Source organism: Leucopleurus acutus (assembly GCF_964270905.1).
Source record: "Leucopleurus acutus genome assembly, chromosome: 8".
Lineage (NCBI taxonomy): Eukaryota > Metazoa > Chordata > Mammalia > Artiodactyla > Delphinidae > Leucopleurus > Leucopleurus acutus.
Genome location: NC_139151.1, coordinates 31193208 through 31209760, shown reverse-complemented (window position 1 = coordinate 31209760; position 16553 = coordinate 31193208). Strand labels below are relative to the sequence as shown.

At 39.6% G+C, this 16553-nt stretch overlaps 1 protein-coding gene across 1 annotated transcript in view; it reads right to left on the bottom strand.

Moving 5' to 3' along the window:
• MMP20 (matrix metallopeptidase 20) overlaps positions 1-16553 on the bottom strand; it is a gene marked incomplete at both ends in the record, with an annotated part of 50722 nt that overhangs the window by 19428 nt on the left and 14741 nt on the right. Inside the window, one exon of the mRNA XM_082843970.1 lies at positions 15171-15312. Within this exon, the coding sequence (XP_082700096.1) occupies positions 15171-15312 (142 nt within the window). The remainder of the gene's footprint in view (positions 1-15170; positions 15313-16553) is intronic.

Genomic DNA, 16553 nt, shown 5'->3' with positions numbered 1-16553 from the left:
TGCAGGGCAGAACTGAAGTGTTCTGCTGCAGTTGCCAGGCAAGGCTACCATCCCTATGCCGCCGTGCTGCCTCAGCCCTGTTTCATAATCTCGTAAATGCAAATAATAATAACTTGCCTATCTCCTGAGATCCTTATGCGGATCAATTGAGATAAAGCATATGAAAGTGCATTATAAACTGTAAAGTGCCACTTGGCTGGATATTGTCCATTTTTAAAATTATTATTTGGGCATCTACCATAGATAATACTCAGTGTGGCAGGAGGCCATTGAGGGTACACTTCCTCTCCCCAAGCTTTACACATCACAGCCTTATCTAGACCATATGTATTAACAGATGGAAAACTGAGACCCAGAAAAGCTGATGGGCCCAAATGTCAGCAGTGGTTAGGGGCAAACAGAGCCGATTAGACTCCAGCTATGTTGATTTTCATCACATGTCCTAACTAATCTACTTGCTCCTTCCCAGACTGTGACCTCCAGTTTTTCTCTGTTTATAACTTGACCCCTTACCCAATGAGACCTAGCCTTTGCTGAAGGCCAGAGGGACTGCTTTCCCCCTCTCCCTTCTCTTCACCATCACAGAAAGAGCACAGGTTTGGGTATCCAGAAGAATCAGGTAATGAAAATAGAAAAAGAGATCATGTCAACAGTCCATAATCTCATCTTTGATAAGGAGGACAAAACAATGGATTAACTGGGAACCTGATGAAGAATCCAAAAAGCAAGTGTTTTACAATTAATTCAATTTAATACATACTTCTGAAATGCTGACTCTGCTCCAGTCACTGTGCTAGATTCTCATTAAGGCACAAAGCGTGGCTTTCAGGCAATTATAATAGTGGGGATGAAGAAATGAGAAAAGTGGGCAGGGGGAGCAATGCTACTGGAGTCTAGTGAAGACAAGGGGTGACATTTTAGTTTACATCCTACAATGCACAGGACAGCCCAACATGACAAAGACCAGTCTGGCCCAAAATATCAGTAAGTGCCAAAGTTAAGAAACCTTAGTTAAAACACTTAGACATATTATAATGTATACACTGTATGTATAAGGTAGTAATAAACACTACCTATATGTGATATATGTGTGTAAAGTATTACAAATTCCAAAAGAATCTGTACTCATGAAAAATTTCAGTACATTAATGAAGAAAAATTATGTCTACTGGGTAATAAAGCAATAGAACACATATTCAGAGGATTTACAAACTTAGAGCTATAGATTACAATAATTAATAAATTAAAATTGACAAAAAATGTATAGCAAGTAACCTCCTAATACAGCTGTAAATGGATTTAAAATATAAGCAAAATGAAAATCTATAAAACTGTTGTAAAGGAACAGCTAAGGGGGATGTAAAAATGTATTCTATGCAAATGGAAATCAAAAGAAAGCTGGAGTAGCAATACTCATAAGAGAAAAAATAGACTTTAAAATAAAGACTGTTACAAGAGACAAAGAAGACACTATGTAATGAGCAAGGGATCAACCCAAAAAGAAGATATAACAATTGTAAATATATATGAACCCAACATGGGAGCACCTCAATATATAAGGCAAATGTTAACAGACATAAAAGGAGAAATTGACAGTAACACAATAATAGTGGGGGACTTTATTGCCCCATTTATGTCAATGGACAGATCATCCAGACAGAAACCCATAATGAAACACAGGCTTTAATGACACATTAATGACAGATTAACTTAATTGATATTTATAGAGCATTCTATCCAAAAGCCTCAGAACACACATTCTTTTCCAGTGCACATGGAACATTCTCCAGAACACATCACATGCTGGGCCACAAAGCAAGCCTCAGTAAATTTAAGAAAATTGAAATCATATCAAGCATCTTTTCCTACCACAATGCTATGAGATTAGAAATCAACTAAAAAAACCACAAACACGTGGAGGCTAAACAATATGCTACTAAACAACAATGGATCACTGAAGAAATCAAAGAGGAAACCAAAAAATACCTAGAGACAAATGAAAATGAAAACATGATGATCCAAACCCTGTGAGACTCAGCAAAAGCAATTCTAAGAGGGAGGTTTATACTGATACAAGCTTACCTCAGGAAATGAGAAAAATCTCAAATAAACAACCTAACCTTACACCTAAAGCAACTATAGAAAGAAGAACAAACAAAGCCCAAAGTTAGTAGAAGGAAAGAAATTATTAAGATCAGAGCAGAAATAAATGAAATAGAAAGGAAGAAAACAATAGCAAAGATCAATGAAACGAAAAGCTTCTTTGAAAAGATAAACAAAATTGATAACCCTTTAGCCAGACTCATCAAGACAAAAAAGGGAGAGGGCCCGAATCAATAAAATTAGAAATGAAAAAAGAGACGTTACAACTGACACCACAGAAATACAAAGGATCATGAGAGACAAGCAACTATATGCTGATAAAATGGACAACCTAGGGGCTTCCCTGGTGGCGCAGTGGTTGAGAGTCCGCCTGCCGATGCAGGGGACGCGGGTTTGTGCTCCGGTCCGGGAGGATCCCACATGCCGCGGAACGGCTGGGCCCGTGAGCCATGGCAGCTGAGCCTGCACGCCCAGAGCCTGTGCTCTGCAACGGGAGAGGCCACAACAGTGAGAGGCCCGAGTACCGAAAAAAAAAAAAGGACAACCTAGAAGAAATGGACAATTCTTAGAAAGGTACAATCTCCCAAGGCTGAACCAGGAAGAAATAGAGAATATGAACAGATCAATCACAAGTACTGAAATTGAATCTGTGATTTAAAAACTCTCAACAAATAGAAGTCCAGGATCACAGGTGAATTCTACCAAACATTTAGAGAAGAGTTAACACCTATCCTCAAACTACTCCAAATAATTGCAGAGGAAGGAACACTTCTTTTTTTAATTTTTCTATAAATATATAACTATATTTATTTTGAATATTAAATAGTTTTTAAATTAAAAGCAGTTTATTGAATCACACTATGCATCAATATACAGTAAAAATCTTACAATTTAAAAATGTACACAATTTAAACTGAAAGTTCATTAACTATTATATTGCCGTGAACCTCTTACAACTGTGTTAAAGCACAACAGGGAAACCTCGGAGGTGGGATGGCCCCACGCGTCCTCATTTGCGGCTGGAATGAAGCAGTGGGTACTCACAGCGGGTCGCTGTTACCGTCTATCTACGCCTGTGCCAACTTGAACTTAACCATGTTCCAGCCATTCAAATAACAGGTTGTTGGCGATTCAATACTGTCCACACATCTTTTAAGAATTAATTTACATACTAAAGAGTGTTTTACTTTTTGATAGCCAAAGCTTGGGCCAGCCCCATTACTAAGGAACGTTGTTTTTGAGACTTACACCTGAAGTAACTGTGTACATCCATTCTTATTTTAAGGCTACTTCTCCTAAGGCTAATATTTTGAAGACCCTCGTAACTGAAGCCCGGCATCTCCAGCCTCACACTTGGTTCGCTTCTGGAATTTTCAGATGACGGGCTGAGTAGAGTAAAACCAGGAGCTGCCTCCCTTGCACCTGGGCCCTCAGGACAAACGTACAGAAAGTCATTAACCCCACGAACACCCTGTGGAAAGTGTTAATAAAAGAAGTAGGCTTTGAAAGGGGATTCAGGGCAGCAAGACATAACAAGACCTTTCTTAGATAAACCCATTTTCATACAAACAATCGCCTGTACACTCAAAAATAGAACAGATACTCTGTTCTCCATTCAGCTGAACTCATTCTATGAGGCCACAATCACCCTGATACCAAAATGAGTAAAAGATACCACACAGAAAAGAAAATTATAGACCAATATCATTGATTAACATAGATGCAAAAATCCTCAACAAAATACTAGCAAACCGAATCCAACAATACATTCAAAGGATCATACACCATGATAAAGTGGGATTTATCCCAGGGGTGCAAGGAATTTTTGATATCTGCAAATCAGTGTGATATACCACATTAACAAATTGAAGAATAAAAATCATATGATCGGGCTTCCCTGGTGGCGCAGTGGTTGAGAGTCCGCCTGCCGATGCAGGGGACACGGGTTTGTGCCCCGGTCAGGGAAGATCCCACGTGCCGTGGAGCGGCTGGTCCTGTGAGCCGTGGCCCCTGAGCCTGCGTGTCCGGAGCCTGTGCTCCGCAACGGGAGAGGCCACAGCAGTGAGAGGCCCGCGTACCCCAAAAAAAAAAAAAAAATCATATGATCAACAGACACAGAAAAAGCTTTTGATAAAATTCCACATCGATTTATGATAAAAATGCTCCAGAAAGTGGGCATAGAGGGAACCTCAATATAATAAAGGCCTTATATGACAAACCCACAGCTAATAACATCATACTCAACAGTGAAAAGCTGAAAGCATTTCCTCTAAGATCAGGAACAACACAAGGATGCCCACTCTTGCCACTTTTATTTAACATAGTTTTGGAAGTCCTAGCCATGGCAAGCAGAGAAGAAAAAGAAATAAAAGGAATCCAAATTGGAAAGGAAGTAAAACAGTCACTGTTTGCAGATGATATGATACTATACATAGAAAATCCTAAAGACACTACCAGAAAACTATTAGAGCTCATCAATGAATTTGGTAAAGTTGCAGGATACAAAATTAACACACAGAAATCTCTTGCATTCCTATACACTAACAACAAAACCTCAGGAAGAGCAATTAAGGAAACACTCCCATTTACCATCACATCAAAAAGAATAAAATACCTAGGAATAAACCTACCTAAGGAGGCAAAGACTTGTACTCCAAAAACTGTAAGACACTGATGAAAAAAATCAAAGATGATACAAACAGATAGAAAGATATACCATGTTCTTGGATTGGAAGAATCAATATTGTCAAAATGACTATAATACCCAAGGCAATCTACAGATTCAATGCAATCCCTATCAAATTACCATGGCATTTTTTTTGTAGAACTAGAACAAAATAATTTTTTTAAAAATAAATTTATCTATTTATTTTTGGCTGTGTTGTGTCTTTGTTGCGGTGTGCGGGCTTCTCACTGCGGTGGCCTCTCCTGCCGCACAGCATGGGCCCTAGGCGCGTGGACCTCAGCAGTTGTGGTGCACAGGCTTAGCTGCTCCGCGGCATGTGGGATCCCCCTGGACCAGGGCTCGAACCCACGTCCCCTGCACTGGCAGGCGGACCCTCAACCACCGCGCCACCAGGGAAGCCCAGAACAAAAGAATTTTAAAATTTGTATGGAAACACAAAAGACCCAAATAGATAAAGCAATATTGAGAAAGAAAAACAGAACTGGAGGAATCAGACTCCCTGACTTCAGACTATACTACAAAGCTACAGTAATGGTACTGTTACCAAAACAGAAATAGAGATCAATGGAACAGGATAGAAAGCCCAGAAATAAACCCATGCACCTATGGTCACCTTATCTTTGATAAAGGAGGCAAGAATATACCATGGAGAAAAGACAGTCTCTTCAATAAGTGATGCTGGGAAAACTGGACAGCTACATGTAAAACAATGAAATTAGAACATTCTCTAACATCACACACAAAAATAAAGTCAAAATGGATTAAAGACCTAAATCTAAGACTATAAAACTATAAAACTCTTAGAGAAAAACATAGGCATAAATTGCAGCAATATCTTTTTGGATACATCTCCTAGAGTAACAGAAATAAAGACAAAAATAAACATATGGGACCTAATTAAACTTAAAAGCTTTTGCACAGCAAAGAAAACCATAAACAAAATGAAAAGACAACCTACAGAATGGGAGAAAATATTTGCAATTGATGTGACCGACAAGAGATTAACCTCCAAAATATACAAGTATTTCAATATTAAAAAAACAACCCAATCAAAAAATGGGCAGAAGATCTAAATTGACATTTCTCCAAAGAAGACATATAGATGGCCAAAAGACACATGAAAAGATGCTCAACTTTGCTAATAATTAGAGAAATGTAAATCAAAACTACAATGTGGTATCACCTCACACTGGTCAGAATGGCCATCATCAACAAGTCTACAAATAATAAATGCTGGAGAAGGTTTTGAGAAAATGAACTCTCCTACTCTGCTGGTAGGAATATAAACTGGTACAGCCACTATGGAGAATAGTATGGAGGTTCCTTAAAATACTAAAAATAGAGCTACGTGTGATCCTGCAATCCCAATCCTGGGTATATATCTGGAGAAATCCATGATTTGAAATGATACATGCACCCAGTGTTCATTGCAGCACTATTTTCAATAGGCAAGACACTGAAGCAGTGTAAATGTCCATGGACAGATGAAAGTATAAAGAAGATGTTGTATATATATACAATGGAATATTACCCAGCCATAAAAAAGAATGAAATAATGCCATTTGCAGCTACATGGATGAACCCAGAGATTATCACACTAAGTGAAGTAAGCCAGATGGATAAAGACAAATATCATATGATATCATTTATATGTGGAATCTAAAAAATGATACAAATGAACTTATATACAAAATAGAAATAAACCCACAGACACAGAAAACGAACTTATGGTTATCAAAGGGGAAAGTGAGGAGGGATAAATTAAGAGTTTTAGATTAACATATACACACTACTATATATAAAACAGATAACCAACATGGACCTACTGTATAGCACAGGGAGCTATACTCAAATTTTTGTAATAACCTATAATAGAAAAGAATCTGAAAAAGAATAGATATACATGTGTGTATAACTGAATCACTTTGCTGTACACCTGAAACTAACACACGTTGTAAATCAACTATACATCAATTATAAAAAAAACAGCTGCAGGATGTATTGGAACTGGTAATGAAAATAAACAGATCATATCAACAGTCTGTAACCTGCTCTTTGATAAGGAGGGCAAAACAATGGAGTTTATTGATATTATAGACCTGCTGATAAATATTTAACTGCACTGTTTATCTTTGTGTAGCCAGGAGCCACTGCTGTGCCTGGCAGATAGTCAGGGCTCAATAAATATCTGTTGGCTAGATAAATGGGTGTCAGAGGGTTGTGTGGAACTCATCTAATGATCAGTTTTCATATTTTCTGAAATTTTCATTCTCTTTTACTAAAGAACAGCAATTAAATCATCAAGTTTGAGATGAAGTCACTGGTAACATTCTTGAACCTCTTTGCCAGTCCTGTGAGCTCCTTGGAGCAAGGTCATGTATGATTCATCTATGTATTCTCAGGCTTAGCAAGTGCCTGGCACATCTGGGACTTGATTCATATTTGTTGAACTTTTCTTTTTTTGTTTTACCCCACTGTTTTCACTCCCCATTTGCCTAAACCGATCCCCTCAGTCTTTCATTTTCAGGAGAGACATTCACCTCTTCTTTGCTGACTGTCAAGGTAATCCATCAGGAGCTGATGGGTGCTTTCATTTTCTACTGTCTTCACCCCTTACTCTCCTTGACTCTCTTCTTCTCTGTCACTCTGTTCCCTAGTTTCAGGGGAATAGGTGTCTTTCTTCTTTTTATCATTTTGATGCTCTCAGTTGAACTGATGCTTCTCTCCCCTGAGACTGGACACTGTAGTTCAGTGAAAGAAGAAAGGGGTGCTGGAGACCTTGTTTTATTATTGGATGTGTGACCTTGTATGGGTTACTTAATTTTTCTGGGAGTCAGTTTCTTTCTGTCAAATAAGAATGATAATAATAATAAACCTGTGCTAATATTTCAAAGGATCAATTGAGACAATGCATATTAAAGCATTTTATAAACTCTGGACTACTCTTACAATTATTTGTAAATACTTTAAAGAGACATGTTTTTACTCTACAAATTTTTTAATTATGTAAAACTTAGAGTTTATCAGTAGAGATAAGTTTCCTTCTAAATTTGTCTCGCTGATATAAAATTTTGTCACTGGAAAATTTGAAGTACAGACAGTCACATCATTGGCCAAGAAGCCATTCATTTGAGGGGAGCTCACTAACCAGGGCTGTTTATATGAGGATGTTTCAGAGGCCAAAAATCAGACATGAATCATCCATCTCACTGAACCCACGAGAAACAGAGCTTATAAAATTAAAAACCCACATGTAGACAGTGGTTAAAATAGCCAAAGCTGTGCACAGTGTCCTTAAATTAAGTGTTTATACCTATCTGAGGAGCCTACAGAGATCCATATTTATAAGCCGTAACCTGTGAAGATGTAAAGAACCTCGTCCTTAGTCAGAAGGAGGGTGTTCAGAAGAAATGGCAGTGAATCAGCAATCTTAGTACACCTTCTGCCTCTTTGTCTGAATTTGTAGTACATAACAGAGAATCAGTCTAAGTAAATACAATGCCTGTGTTGACTTTCAGTGATGCAACCTTATAGCCAGAAAAGAAAGATCCCCAGGGAGACTGAAGGAGGAAGACTTCCTCTTTAGCTGTGCAAGCTTTCCTCAAGCCCACGGAACCCTGGGAAATGCTAGGTTCCAATGGTGCCATCTAATAGCAGAGGTTACTGATTTTATTGTCCCTCCTTCCCAAAGTGCTTTGCATTTCTTTTTCTTCATTGGCTCCTTTTCATGTTTTCAAATGTGCCCAGGTATTTCTCATCTTGAAAAAAATCCTCATTTGACCCTGCTGCCTCTTCCAGCTATTATCTTAACTCTTTGTTATTAACAAGATTCTCAAATGAATGACCTACATCTACCATTACCCTTTGCTCCACACCATTTGCCTTTTCACTCCTCGGGATCTGGGTTCATTCCTTACTATGCCACTAAAACTACATCTCTTCATCATCCTGGCCAGTCAGTCTTGTTCTTCAGTCCTCAGTCTGGTGACCTCAGCAGCATTGTCCACTATTGATCACTTATAGAAAAGATAATTCTCTTTTCCCTGGTTTATCTGGGGCTCCATTATAGGGATTCTGCCTCTGAAGTCAAGTAGACCTAGGTTAAAAATTCTAGCTTGGAAAAAGAACAGTGTGGATTAAATGAGCAGATGTCTATTAAATGCTTAGCAGAACACACAGCACATTGTAAATGATCATAAAATGTCAGCTATTGTTATTATAATTATTAGAGTTTGTTTTCAAATCTTTCAGTGCCTCCTCCATGTGGGAGATTCTATAACCTATGAAGCCTCCGACTGTGATCTCTCCCCGAGCACTGGCTTATTTCTATAAAACCCCACTAGAATTGTCATCACCTTAAATTCGACACATCTAAAATTGAGTTTTTCTTCATTTGTCCCATAAGTCTTTTGGATTTTCCTATCTATGTGGGCCATGCTGCTTCCTTTTCCATTGTTCTCACCAAATCAGTGTCCAAGTCCTGCTGGTGACTCCTTCAGGATGCCTCTTACATTCGCCCTTCTCTTCAATCCCTACTTGCATGACTCTTAACCATATGTTTCTTTCCATTCGAATCTAGTATACATAACGTCTTTCAAATGTGACAATTAGTGATTGACAGATGTTTTTAAATAAAGAATCTTATTTTGAGAATAAAACAGAATGTGGAGAAGCCTAGCAAACATTTTTGGGAAACCTGGATAGTCTAGAACCTCCTCCTTCTTTACCCTGAAGGTTGGGTAAAGATTGTGGCTCTTTACCCAACCCACAGGCCAAGGGCCCAGGAGAACAGGAGCCGCCCCAAAGTGCTTTTCCTACTCACTCCAAATGCATTCCAGTCAAAGAGCATTCATTCATTCAAGTCAAAATTCAGCGTTCTCTTCGTAGTTCCATTGCACAGTCAGAGGTTATCTATGTGAGTGATAAGATAGACTCAGCATCATGAGTCAGCAGACCCGGGTTGCAGTGGAGGGTCTGCTGGGCTGAGAGACCTGGGCCTAGCTTTCTTATCTCCAAAATGAAGGATTAGGACATATCAACCTTTATGCTTATTCCATATGTAAAATGCTATTATTCTTCTAAGGTCTATAGCTGATTGTGATATTCTTGATTTTATCGTTAAATTATATCATGTAAAACCGAGAATAATCAGAGAGATGCAAATATCATTTGGGTATGACTGGAGTTCCAGTCACCTCGAGGAAATCTGGGATAACTTTAATATTTTGTCATCTATTATAAAGAGAAATCTATATGAATTAAATATATACATATATTTATATACATATGAAAGTAATATATACTTATGACTTTCAACTTATTATAGCTGAAGTTTATTTCTCTTCAAACAGAACATTTGAATGTACCAATGTACATTTATAGACTGCAACAATCTCACGGTGACTTTAAAAGACACTGCATTCCATCTTGCTTTGGAAACAAACTGTGTGGTTATTACATCCACAGCCTGAAATGTCTCATCAACAGGTTATTGTTGGTGATGGGGAATTCCAGGCTGGCAGGTGGGAGAGAACAGACTGGGAACTCTTTCATCATGGCCCCCAGGTTGCCATGATGGCTGTGGCTTGAAAGAATTCTTTGTTCTTTGTCCAGGCTTAGCAAGCACTTGGGGACTTTTGGTGACAGCTGGTAGGAGATCAGAGCCATGGGATTCTAGCTCTGGACAGCACCTTAGGAGGTGGTTAGGCAGGGAGGTTAGGAGCATGGGCTCTAGCAGAGGACAGTGTGGGTGTGGGTGTGAGCTTGAACCAGTTATCTTTTCTATGTCTAATAAAAAAGGAATAATAATCCATACCTTACAGGGGTGTTGTAAGGAGTTGATAACAAAGAGCTTAGCATAGTAAGTACTGGACACACTGAAGTCGCTATGAATATCAGACAACACCTCATTTTAAAGAGGAAAAATAGAGGTTCAAAGTCCCAAGTTGGGTCAGTGGCAATTCCAGTGTTGAAAGGGTACCACTGCTGGCTCCTTCTAGCTCCTCCTAGACCTTTGGTATTACCTGCCCTACCGCAATAGCTCATCAGATCAGAAATGGGAGAAGATGACAAGGTGATGGTTGAGCAGATACAAGTTCGCTTTCTTTAATCCCTTCCCTAACCACTCCTTTCTAAATGTCCCTTATATCTATGCCTCCCTTTCTATTCTGTTACCACCCTCAGTATTTACAGTCAAGATTTAGTCAAAGGATGTATTATCTTCACTTAGTCATGGCAATTTTTGAATGCTCACAGTTTGATAAACAGAAGGTTAAAAAAATTTTCTTTTGCTTTTTTAAGAAAACAATTATAATTGCATGAAAGGGCATAATACCTTTGACTGCACTGTCTCTTTTGCCTCTATCACAAACATTGATATTACCAAAAGAGTAAGCTGTGTGCTGCACTGGGGCACAAGTGCTACATGCACTTGTATGGGCAGCAGAGTCTGACAAGTTTATCCCTCAGATGAAGCTGATGTCATCTTGCACGGTGTCCAGGATTCCTGCTCTGTGCCTTGCCTATCACTCCTGGGTCAACGTTTACTGATTCCCCTTTGGTTTACTTTTTGGTTATAAACAATAAAAATAAAGTAAATAATCAATAAGTCTTAATTAAAAAGATAATAATTAAAAATACCTCAGGTTGTTTCTAATCCCTAATCTGTTGTACATGTTTTTTGATTTCCACTCCTAAATATAGTAACTGCCTTTTACTGAGTGCTTACTGCGTGTCTGGCACATTAGTTGCCCAGTGTCACCTGATCAGAAAGAAGCATGGCCAGATTTAAACCAACTTAGCCTAAGTCTAAAGCCTGAGTTCCTGGGCTTTCCTCTCATTTGCCTTTGAAAATCCGATGCCCATTCATTATTGAAGCTGTTCCTAATTTTTAAAAATCAGAAACAATCCAGATGTTCATTAATTTGGGATTGGTTAAATAAGTTAGGACAGATCTGTATATTAGGATAATATATACATACATAAAATAAAGATGAAAATTAAAATTCATTGACTTGGAAACATGAGAGATAATTGAGTGAAAAAATGTACAAATCAGCACATCCAGCACATTACAAAATCCCACTTTTGTGGACATCTCTGTCTCCCTCCCATATTTACAATAAATCTCTACTCAGAGAAAAAGTCTGGATGGACATCCAATAACATATTTAACAATGTGATTACTCTGTGTTATGAGCTGAATGTTTGTGTCTTCCCGTAATTCATCCCAACCCCCAATGTGATGGTGTGATGGTATTTGGATGGGACCAGTGGGAGGTAATTAGGGTTTGATGAGGTCATGAGGGTGGGGCTGATGGGATTAGTGCTCTTATAAAAAGAGACACCAGGACATTTTCTCTTTGTCTAAATGTGCACATGAGCACACAGATGGCAGTGCTTTTTGAATGTCCCTCTCCCTCATCTAACCCTGAAGTGTACAAAAGCAAGGGGACTATTGATCCATCTTTATAGCTCCAGTCACTACAACAGTTTTTAACACTCTGTATGAGCTCAACGACCACTTTTCCAATGAAGAAAAAAGAAGAAAAAATAATGTCACACATGCATAGGCCTGAGCCACCTCTGCCTATTCTGATGTGCTTGAATTCAGTCCCCAGTAAGGGGAGGAGTGGAGGTGAGAGTTGGGATGTTTCTCTTGCTGTCCAAGGAGAGAAGTAATTATGCTCCCTGAGAAGCCACAGAACGAGGAAACAAGGAACAATTTAATTTAAACTCATGAGATTTCCAACACATCTTCATGTTTAACCTTGGTCATTATCTGCTTCTACTAAGGGGGCTTCCAGCTTGGCCTCGCCCACGACTTCCCTCAGCCACAGGCAGCCCAGCGACAGCCTCAGCATCATTCAAACACAAGAGTTGAAACAGGTGTCTTTTTACTAATTTGCTTTACCATTGATAGAAAATAATAAAACTATTCAAAACACTGACACTCTGTCTAGGTGCTATCACCACACTAACTATTCACAGCAAAATGACATCAAGCAGACTGTTGTCTTCTCTACTTCAAGCCAGTTAGGCCTAATAGTTACCATTGGTATTACCCAACCATACTTAGCATCCTTCACATCTGCACACGTATATTTTTAAATTCCATGTTATTTATATGCTCTGGGTCTATTATTTGTAACGTAATGAACGAGACACCTGAAAAATAGGCAGCTTATTTAGAGCTTTACCCTTTACTTCAACCTCACTTATTATCAGAAGCCTAGAGCTCACAGGTAGGCCTTCCCTTACAGGCTTTTACTCCAAAGCCTTAATTATCAAACTGCTAACACACTGTATACCAATGCCTGAGCCCTGTTATTTACTCTTGTTGCTACTTCCCTAGCAGCTGCCTATAGTGTTCAAATTATTTTCTTCACCTGTCTAGCACAACCTCATTTTTCAACACTAATTCTAATGAACGAAAATAATCCTCTCCTAATCGATTCTATTAAACACCTTTCAATCAGAAGCATTTTCACTAGATTTTTTACTTCCAACAAGATTACCCCAACAACTATGCCCTACGACCTAAAATGAGCAGCTCTCCCTGTAGCTGTTTCAGGTTTTATTCTAGCACTTGAACTTAACTTTGTAACACAAAACTTAAAATTTAGTTCCCCTTTGCACCTGTATAAATTTTCCAACCTCTTCAGGGTTTTTCCGATTATTACTCACTGTCTGTCACCATTCATCAACATTTCAGCAAGCCAAAAAGCTAGCATCATTAATATTACATTTAATTTTGCTAGAAAACTTTATTCCAGAAACTACTTCTTATCTTCAGATAAAAACTTCCACATTGGGACTTCCCTGGTGGTGCAGTGGTTAAGACTCCGTGCTCCCAATGCAGGGGTCTGGATTCGATTCCTGGTCAGGGAATTAGATCCTGTATGCAGGCCGCAGCTAAGAGCTTGCATGCCACAACTAAGGAGCTGGCAAGCTTCAACTAAGGAGCCCACCTGCCATAACTGAGACCCGGCACAACCAAATAAATAAATATTAAAAAAAAATTTCTGCATCAATTTCAAACCAAAAATGTTTCATTTTCCTCTTTTTCCTTATTACACTAATGTTAAACTTACTTATTTTACTTTTTTAAAAAAAATTTATTTATTTATTTATGGCGTGTTGGGTCTTCGTTTCTGTGCGAGGGCTTTCTCTAGTTGTGGCAAGTGGCGGCCACTCTTCATTGCAGTGCATGGGCCTCTCAGTATCGCGGTCTCTCTTGTTGTGGAGTACAGGCTCCAGACACGCAGACTCAGTAATTGTGGCTCACGGGACCAGTTGCTCCGTGGCATGTGGGATCTTCCCAGACCAGGGCTCGAACCCGTGTCCCCTGCATTGGCAGGCAGATTCTCAACCACTGCGCCACCAGGGAAGCCCCATACTTATTTTACTTTTGATGAATAATCTCCATAAAAATAAAAATACTAAAAAATAAAGATCAACCACGTACCACCACTAATCATAGCTGTATCTGATACTATAGCTACTCCTATAGCTCCTATAGTATCTTCACTAAAAACCCAGCATCTCTAGTGTCGTAAATTACTCAATCTCCTATGCTATTAAAGTTAAGTACCAATGCTATCTCATCATTCTTTACAACTCACAGAACTACTGAAACTTCTATTAGTAAGCCCAAAAGAAACATTCCTAAAACAACAGTAATAGAAACTCAAACCTCAGGGTATTCTTGAGTAACTAAAGCTGTAACTAAACACCCACCAATATTCCTTCCTTCTCTGTGCTTTCTGACAGCTGATAGTTGAAAAGTCAGGAGGCCTTGAGAAAGAAGCGTTTAGGAAGAATACTAACTTTAGAACCATCCACCCATCTATCTATCCACCTGACTATCCATCCATCCATCCATGAATCCATCCATTCTTGCAACAACCTCTCTGTCCATCTTTCCATCTATCCAACCCCCATTAACAAATATTTATTGAGAATATACTATGTGCTCTCGCTAGGGATACAGTGGTGAGCAAAACAGACATCAGATAAATCTGGGCTGGTGTCATAACTCAGCCACTTAATACAACTGTGTTACTTTGTGAAGTTACATGTTCTCCTGAGCTTCTGTCTTCATCTAAATTTGGGATTCTAACTCTGCTTCACAGTGAAAAAGGTTAGAAGAAACACTGTACTCACACCAAAAACAGTACAGTGGCAAGAGCACAGTAGGTGCTCTTTGGGTTTTGGCAGTTCCATATCTCCCCAAAGACTCCTGCCTCCCATCCAGATGCCACACAGGACAGCACTTCTGCATGATTGCCACCCATGGCAGCAACAAGGTCCTCTAGAGTGACGTGTGTCTGGATACGGAGCTGAGTTCTGATAAGAGTTGGTGGCATGTCTTAATGCTTACCGGTCCCTGAAGAACAGGAGCTCCTTTCCCAGCATTGTCACAGCATCAAAGGCTGAGCTGGAGTCACAGAGGTCGGGGATAGAAGGATTATGAGGGGGGCTGTGGGGCACAGCGGGCTTCCCTGGGAATGTCTTCCGAGGTCCTAGGATTCAAAGCAACTTGGTCAAAATGGTACCAGGAATGTAGAGACTGTGCACTTCTGCTCCAGGGACCTGCTTTCACTGTATATGACAAGGTAATAAAGAGCATGGCTGTCGATGACAGGCAGACCTGGGTTTGAATCCCGGCTTCATTAGTTGCTGACTTGTGTGATACAGGTGAACCTCTCTAAGCCTCCGTTTCCTCATAGTAAAATGGGGCAATAATGGTACCTACCTCAGAAGGTTTTTGTGATAATTAAATAATGCCTAAAAAGCACTTAGTGGAGTGCTGGGCATATAATAAAAGTTCCAAAAATGGTAACTATTCATTTCATTACTATGCATAATTTCTTTGATAGCTATGGGTGTTTCAAATTAGGAATCTATTTTGAAAATTGCCTCTGATTTTTTTTCTTTTTGATAATTAAGTACTCTTGTTCTCAATAAGATTATAACTTTCTTGTGTGTTTTCTTATTGTTTTCAAACAACTTCTGGGTGTCCTTCCCTGTGCACAAGCCTTTTCTTAGGCACCCAGAAGAGACTGAGCAAATTCTTGGGGCACTGAAGTACCTTGGAAGTGTTTGCCATTTAAAGTTATCTTCTGGTGGACCCTCTTGGAATGTAGGACCCACCCTTTGGGAGAGGTGCTGGTGAGTTTTCATCCCCCATTCTGTTCCTGAGGACTGTCTGCCAGCTACAGAAGAGTGAGCTGGGGTTGCCTGAGCCACTGCCCCTTGCAGATCTCTATGCTTGATGGAGTCTTGTTGTGACCAGAGCTGAGGATCAGGGAAGGAGTGAGGCACAGGGAAGGGTCCACTAAGAGTGAGAGATGGGTGAGATCAGGGTGGAGAAGGGTCAGCAATGGGGCGAAGATCTGAGCTGGGGTGTAGCTTTGGGAAAAGATCAGAAACTGGAAATTGGTCAGATCAGAAGTGTGCTGCCAGGCACTCTACCAAAGATCAGGGTGCTCAGGTGGTCAGGGGTGGCTGATGTGTGTGCTTCTTGGCAATATAAAACCATGTTTCTGCATTTTGTTCACCTGTGTAAAAATGGCCATGTCAAAATATATGCTGCAGCTCCTGGCCGAGTAAGAGTGGCCATCAGATGGTGGTGACTCTCTAGTGCACAAGGACCCATAAAGGGCAGGCATGGATTTGGAGTGGGTTCTTCTTGGTGGCCACAGGAAGTGTTTCACATTGGAGTCCTAGGGCTAAATGTGTTATATGGAGAGATTCATGGTAT